At 43.7% G+C, this 7,800-nt stretch overlaps 1 protein-coding gene across 1 annotated transcript in view; it reads right to left on the bottom strand.

The window, feature by feature from the left end:
* Positions 1–257: 257 nt before the first annotated feature.
* Positions 258–7,800, bottom strand: part of abca12 (ATP-binding cassette, sub-family A (ABC1), member 12) — a 50,605-nt gene continuing 43,062 nt past the window's right edge. Inside the window, exons 45-51 of the mRNA XM_062403066.1 lie at positions 7,011–7,161; positions 3,884–4,018; positions 3,192–3,295; positions 2,754–2,846; positions 2,509–2,614; positions 1,418–1,555; positions 258–977 (exon numbers count right to left, since the gene is read on the bottom strand). Of these exons, the coding sequence (XP_062259050.1) occupies positions 870–977; positions 1,418–1,555; positions 2,509–2,614; positions 2,754–2,846; positions 3,192–3,295; positions 3,884–4,018; positions 7,011–7,161 (835 nt within the window). The 3' untranslated portion in view covers positions 258–869. The remainder of the gene's footprint in view (positions 978–1,417; positions 1,556–2,508; positions 2,615–2,753; positions 2,847–3,191; positions 3,296–3,883; positions 4,019–7,010; positions 7,162–7,800) is intronic.

Below are 7,800 nucleotides of genomic sequence, written 5' to 3'. Positions count from 1 at the left end.
AATAAACACCTGCTTGCGATGTTAAAGAAAGAGAAAATTCCTTGATCTGCCCCATAATTAAATCCTCCCACCAACGTTTAATAAAATCGGTTAGGTAGTTGTAGCGTAATCTTGCTAAGAGTCAGACAAACGGCAACAAAACCATAACCAATAAGTCTGAAGTCAGCAATAATGTAAATGTGATTCAATTCTTATGTAACAGAAAAATCTTCAATATTTATTCAACATTAAAACCACATGAGGCAAATGAACAGCTGTTGCATTGGAAAAATAGCTTTATTAGAATTACAAAAAATAGGCTTAATGCATTCAATGCCAGTTAGAACAGTTCCATAAGAGCGAGAGAGTATGTTAAACATTAATTTAATTCATTCTAAAAGTTAGATATGCCCTTGTAAATGTAAGTGAGTAAGGTAAAAGTGCACATTAAGGAGGTTTGTCCAGAGGACCTGATCCAGAAACCATCACATGTTCCTCAAATGAAAAACAAATCAAAACAGTGGCTAGTGAGACTTTTCATGTTTGTTGTGTAATGCATTTGATTTGATTTGGAGTAATATATAAACAGTGTATCAACTAAAGAGGGAAAAATTCTACATGATTATTTGTATCCTTCATAAATAAAATCTGGTGAAATCAAGGTTAAAAACAAGTGCTGTCATGTGACCAGTAACACAGGAAAAACACTTCTTCCACGTGTGCAAATGTTCATGTGTTTTTTGATTGTCATTACGGGTCTGATTTGATAAGGTTCCCACACATATCTTTAGTCGAGAGAGTGAGTGAGAGAGAGAGAGAGAGAGAGAGAGAGAGAGAGAGATAGATGGAGGGAGGGCGGGAAAAGAAGAAGATGGCAGTCAGTCAGTGCTCTATGCATCTTCTGCGTTCTTGCTGTCCAGATCATCCCACTCTTCTTCTTCGCTGTGTATTGGTAGGGTCTCCATGCCAATCTTTCCCATGGCGAAGTTGATGAAGACCTGTGGAGATACAGCAACAATGGACGAGCCATTATTCTCTCTGAGAGCCATACATGTGAGCTAATCTGCTGGACAGTTTCCTCTGCGACCCCCCCTCTCTTTCTTGTGCCTTTGGTATCTTCCAATCCCAGAGCCCCAAAAGGGCAGAGTGGTTGAAGAATACCGACTCTGGCTGCATATAAAGCTCACAGATTCTCTCCCCAACTCATATTCCATTTATTTTCCCTGAGGCATACCCTCTGTCAGTTTCCCTCTGCATCTTTTAAACTTTCCTCTACTCAGTCTTTCGCTCTCAGCTTTCTTCTGCCCCTGCCTCTCTCCTCTCATCTCCTGTCCCTTTTTTCTGTCGCCCAGCCGCCGTCCCCCCCGTCCCCCCCGCCCCAACAAAACCTCACACTCCTCCCTCTTCTCCCTCTCTGTTTGTGTCCTGTCTTCCTCACCTCATCCAGTGTGGTCTGGCTCACAGAGAAGTGGTTGATATGCAGAGCATTCTTGTTTGACTCCAGCTGGTCGAAGATGTCAGCCACCCCTCCTGGAGCAACTGGTACGTGGTATTCCACCATGGTGGAGTGCAGGTCCTGTGTGTTGAGATAGAATGGTTAAATATTCTTTGAAAACATGAAATATTACAAAGATATACGCAAGTCAGTACATATATATACAAACACAGTATGTACGTATATGTGAATGGATTAGTGCAGAGAATACTAATATTGCTTAAGTATTTGTCTGTGTTTGCCTGTATTAGCAGGATAACACAAACACTGCAGGACAGATTCCCCCGAAACTTGGTGGGGGGATGTGACACGTCTCAGGTTAGAATCCATAAAAACATTTTCAGTTTCTTTACCAGTGGTAGCCATTTTTCAGAGAATAATTCCTGGGTCTTGATGAAGAAATTATTATAGCTCTCTGAGTCCCTCATATTTTACCTAGATTTAAACCTGCTCCACTTAACATTGTCATATTAACAATAGCCATACGTTTTAAACCCCAGGTACACATTCTGTTGAATGTAAAACTAGCAGACACATTTAATGACTTTTTAAACATGGAGCAGTTAGCAGCTAGAGAGCCAGACGTTTCTCTCCAGAAACACATTCAAATTAATGATAATTTGTCTCCATTTCTGTTCACCTTAATATCATTATAAAATGATAAAAATAATAATTTACATCTTGTTCTACAACCCCCACAGTAAGCCAAAAAAAAACCTGTTAGTGCTGCGTCAAAGCTAGAAAGCAGACACCAGCTCATGTAAGGGCACACTAGTGGGAGTTAACAGTGCACCTTCTGTTGATGCTTTACACAAATTAGTCAGACCTATAATACATGAGAAAAGAACTCATGGCAACCAAAAGCTTATTTTAGAAGCATTTTTGCTGTAAAATATTATGAGTTAGTTAAAGGCAAGAAATTATTTATACTGACTCATACACATCATATCCCAATGTATGGTGACATTCTACAGCGGTGTCAGCTTGGTCTTTCCTAATACTCTCGGCCACGTCGGCCTGCTAACAAAGCTCACCTTGAGGTAAGTGCTGGGGAATCGCTGCTGCATGAAGCCGGTGATTGCCTCCGCGTCGCAGGAGGCCTTGGCCATGTACATCCTCACGGTGAACCCGCTGCCAAACCTGCACAGAGGAGAGCGTACGAACAAAGCCCGGTGTTAGAACATGTCTGAGAGGCGGGGGTTGAGGCCAAAGTGGGGAGATAAGAGTTGGAGGCCAATGCTCGTCCTCTTGGATCGGAAGACGAGCAGGGGTCACTAACCTGTTCTTAATATGCTGCAGAGAGCCCAGGCATCGGAATTGACCTTTATCCATGATGGCAAGACGGCTGCACAGCGCCTCACACTCCTCCATGCTGAGGGGTAGCGACAAAGACAGAAAGATAAAAGGTCAAAGCAGGAACCGTTGAGCTTACTAGCAATGCTCGCTGTCACACATAAACAAATACACATTCAGTCACTGTATCCACACTGTCATCAACAATATACTATGGAAAACAAATTGTATTTATCAAATGTTAAAACCAAAGTTAACGGGTATATGTGGATTTTTAAACCCTGGTAAACTCTATAAAAAAGGCGTTTGACACATTTTCCATTGCCAGTAGAAGAGTTTGCATTCCTAGCACCCCCCCCCCCCCCCCCCCCGCCCCACAATACGCCTAATTCGGAGATAAAGAAATGTGGGTGGGTTTCCTAACCTGTGAGAGGTGAGGACCACGGCACATTTTCCTCTAACTTCCTCGGAGATGATTTTCCACAGGTGACGCTTGGTGCGAGGGTCCATGCCAGAGCTTGGCTCATCCTGCCGAGAGACGAGAGACGAGAGGGGGATAGCAGGGTGTGCGAAAAGGAAGAGGGTGAGGGGGAAATCAAGAGCGACAGATCAAGGGGTGAGGAGATGTTAACAGAGGAAGAGAGCGTGTTGCAAACAGTGTGCAGAAAGAGAAGGAAAAACCAAGGACAGGATAAATATGAAAGAGTAAGAAATGCGTAATTGCAAAATCAGACAGGAGAGAGGAGGCCCAAGGTTACAGATGAAATAATGATGAGGAGAAGAATGCAGAGAGAAAATATTATTATTAATAAGAGGGATTTTACAAAGAATTTCAAGAACAGGAAATTAAAAAAAAAGGCACAGTAGGAGGAAAGGTAGGAGGAAAACACTTACTTAATAGACATACAACGTAAAAATGAAGTAGAGCACTATTTGGAAGACTATGCTCCGGTAAGCCTGAGCAAGCCGACTCATTAACCAGCACTATACCATTAACTGTATATCAGTTGTAGTCTGTAAAGTCAGTTTTGTTCAGCTAGTTTATTATGTGTTGTGTCGTGGCCAGTTAGGCGACTAAACGAGCAGCTAGAGCAGCGGGAACAGACGCTTCCTCACCAGGAGCAGGATCTGCGGGTGTCCGATGAGAGCCAGCGCCGTCGAGAGCTTCCTGCGGGTGCCGCAGCTGTAACTGTCAGTGATGATGTTCCTGTGGTAGCTGAGCTCCAGCCTCTTCAGCAGGTGGTTCACCACCTTCGAGAAATACATTGAGGATGTGATTATACAGAGAATAAACACAATTTAAAGAACACAATCGGCAGATGGACCACAGCTTCCCGTCAGTGCGGAGTCATGGTTGAGATAGTAGCCATGCAGAGTTTGCTTTACCTTCTAAATGTCATTTCCTGAGGCCACAACTAGCAAATACAGGAGAATGATGAATTCTAAAAGAGTAGAGTAGTTTCAGAAGTAAAACGTGTGATCCCAGAGTAACTTTGAAATGTGTTTTCAAAGCCAACACCAGTCATCAAAGAGTTTATTCATCGTAGCCTGAGCAGCCATCTTAAAAGACTTCGTTGGATCCTATAAACACAACGAAAGCCCTCTCTGTAGCCTCCACACATATATGCAAGGATAATATACAAAGACATATGATCTTGTGTAAGCTGCTTTGTCAATAATAATAACAAAATATGTGAAGAAACACTGTGTAACTTGTACTAAGCAACAGCGCCCCCTTCAGCCACACGTGGTGATTCATTTAGTTTTTGCTCGGTGTCAGGGCGATTGAGTGCTTTTCATGCAGAGAAAAAATAGACCCTATAAATCTTCGGCTGTGAAGTCCCTCTCGCTGAACTGAAACACAACTAAACAGTGGAAATTACCCATGATGCCCTGCTTCCCGAACCAGGAGAGCTGCTGCTATAACAAATACACCAGACTCTCTTTAAAATGCTCCCTATTTCAAAAGTTTCCTTGCTGAACATCAGAGATAAATGCTGGTACCTAATGACTTCCAAGTCATTGAAAACTGATCTAGGGTCCCGCTTTTCTGTTGCAGTTGCTGCACCTGAAGCAGAAAGACGTTTTCCTAGGAGATCGTACCCACTCTGTACTTTTTGCAGAGAGTGTGTGTATTTCTGTAGAAAGCCAAGGGAAAACACCACCACGCTATTGTGCTGCAAACTGATAATCAGCGTGGATGTGCAATGGATTTCCTGTCATCTACAGCCCGTCAATAGGTTTAATGATTGCTCTGCGTGGCTGAATGCTGCTCCCTGTAGTTTCATGAGCACGCGGATGATGTCAAGCACTCATTTGTGACTCCGGCGGCTCTAAACAACACCGCATTGTCACAGGAAGTTGATTATCCATTCCTTTAATCCATCAACTTGGGGGGGGCCTCTCTCCGGAGGAGGAGGCCAATATCCCAGTACGCACACGATCCAGACACTGATCACAGCAGGAAACGCGGGATTAACAGGAATCTTTCTTTTTCTGAGGGTGCCCTCCCCCACTCCTTATTAGCAACTCGATCTCCATGTTAGCTTTTGTTGTTGCCTCTTCAGATTCTGTCCAGTGCATAGGCACAGGAAATAACTGAGGTATCTATCAGCCTCGCTCCCATGCATTTTTAATGTTGTTTGTCCAGCGATGATGACTTTACTCTGCGACTTTTATCTAAACTGCAACCTGTCCCGAGGCTGAAAAACTTCAGAGAACAGAGACTGACGAGGCGTAATGTGGTGCTGGATCAGTTTATCCTGTGTGTTAGACCACATTTTAAAGTGAGAGAAAAGAAAAAGAACCTCAAAGGCCCACAACCATTTGAGTCACTTAAAAATGTCCATGCTCGCCTATTAATCACATGAAATACTGGGCAGCAGATACCAGCTCATTTTCCAATAGCTGGAGGTGATTTCCCATCGGTGAGCTTAAGCCGATTTCCCCATCAGCTGGCAAGCTTGGAAACCGGATCAATGAAGCGAGCCAATGCAATGGATCGCTTAGCTCGCTTTTGATTCTTTGCATTCTCCCTCCTGGAGGATTTGCCTATAGTGTTGATTTTTTGGTATGATTCTGAGTTCAGGTTCCAGGTTATTGGGGCACCGAGGCAGATTTCAGATGCTGCACACAAACAAGCAGCAGCAGCAGCAGCAGCAGCTACATTTGAACGATAAGCACTGGAAGAATAGCATAGTCCCGACTGGTTTGGATCAAAATGTTCTCCCATAAAAGCCCCTTTCTATCACCTTTGATGTAACAGCTCATTAAGCCAGACAAAACCATGTCAATACGAAATGACCCCATTAAGGCTCGGCTCATTATCCACAGCTAGGGGACTGTCACTGGGAGACAACATAAGAGGAGCGCTATATATAACCTCATCTTTGTGAATTAGCCCCACACCCGTACTGTGACCATTATAACCATTGTTGGCATTTCCCTGACCAGAGGAGGAGGAGCTGTAGCAATAGCGACGACAACGATTAGAACCAGCAGGAACCACTTCTGTGCCTCGCTCGTCTCCGATAAGTACGTGTGTGCATGTGCGCATGTTCGCAAAAGTGTGCGTGCACTTCTGTTTCTAACATGACCGTGGCTGTAAGAGACAATCAATATTTTTTGTGCTTCTGCATCTAAGCGGAGTTAAAAAAAAACACAATAGTCAAACCCTCCCTGCATGCAATTTGGATTTGACGTGTTTTCTTCAAATTCCCATCCACCTCAGAGCTGTTTCTTTCCTTCTCTTTCTTTTGTATAAAAATATCAAGATGGAAAATCAGAAATCACAACATCTTTTCAATGGCTGCAGTGCAGATTCCCTTCATGTCACACGCAGCAGCAGCAGCAGCAGCAGCAGCAGTGACAGGCAGGCACCAGACACAAGATTGATTAGTTCTCTGAGAGATAAATGGGAAGAATGAGCATAAAGTGACATGTCGAATGAGACGCTCTCATCATCAAAGTATCGTTTAAATGCAAATGTGTCTACACTGAAGCGTACAGCAATGTTTAATTCTTAAGGTTGGATTGCCACAGCTTCTCCATTTTGCCCCTGATAGTGCAGATTCCGGCACACTTCACTCGATACTTCACACCCTCTGATGCGGCGCGCACGGAAGTATCAGCAGTTGGGAATGGATGTTTTTTTTATTTTATATCTGATAATGTGTCATTTTTGCACATGTAGCTTCGGGCTGAAGCTTTGAATGGCGGCGCAGAATCTGCAGGATCTCCTTACCCCTTCCCTGTCCCTCTTCGGGATGCCTCGGATGCGAGCGTAGAAGTCCAGGTGCTCAGCTCCTGTGAGCAGATTGTCCAGAGCGTCCTCCTGGGGACAGTAGCCGATGTTAATTCCCTTGCTACGGCAATCCATGATGTCGGTCAACCGCCTGCAGGGGAAAAAACAAACAGACATTAAGACAGACTCTCTTGTGGCATCCACCACTGGGACCTGTTGTCTCTAGTGGGCCACGTTTGAAAAAAAAACACCATGTGGCCTAAGAGCGGAAGCATGAACGGGGAGCAAGGCTCTTCATACTTTCATACGAGAGCTCGGATTCAGGGATAAGATAGAGCTGCAGCGTAGTAAATCCCAAACCATCATGTTCAAATTTGGACTGATGCAAAGCAATAACACTCCTCATTTGTGGATATTTGTGTTACACAAATTGAATCTCGCCCAGATCCATTAGGCAGCGCAGCCCGGGCACCTGCAAGGATTAAATCTAAATGATGGTTTTGCCTCTGTCTCGTCCTCCATAGTGATTCTCACAGTTCATCTTTAGGTTGCAAGAATATGCCTCAAGTGTTTTTCAGACTGTACATCTATATATACTATATTTAATATTCTATAATGACCTAACACCTCTATGTTTTCAGTGTGCAGACATTATCTAGTGTAACTAACCAGCACTGTTTCGGTCTATATTAGTTCATCTTGGAGTACCCATGAGGCTGTCAACGGCACAAAGATCAAATAAAAACCTGCTTCTTTGGCACATTTGCGTGGTATACAAACTAATGAATGA

Source organism: Platichthys flesus, chromosome 13, assembly GCF_949316205.1.
Source record: "Platichthys flesus chromosome 13, fPlaFle2.1, whole genome shotgun sequence".
Lineage (NCBI taxonomy): Eukaryota > Metazoa > Chordata > Actinopteri > Pleuronectiformes > Pleuronectidae > Platichthys > Platichthys flesus.
This window is presented reverse-complemented; position numbering and strand designations above follow the sequence as displayed.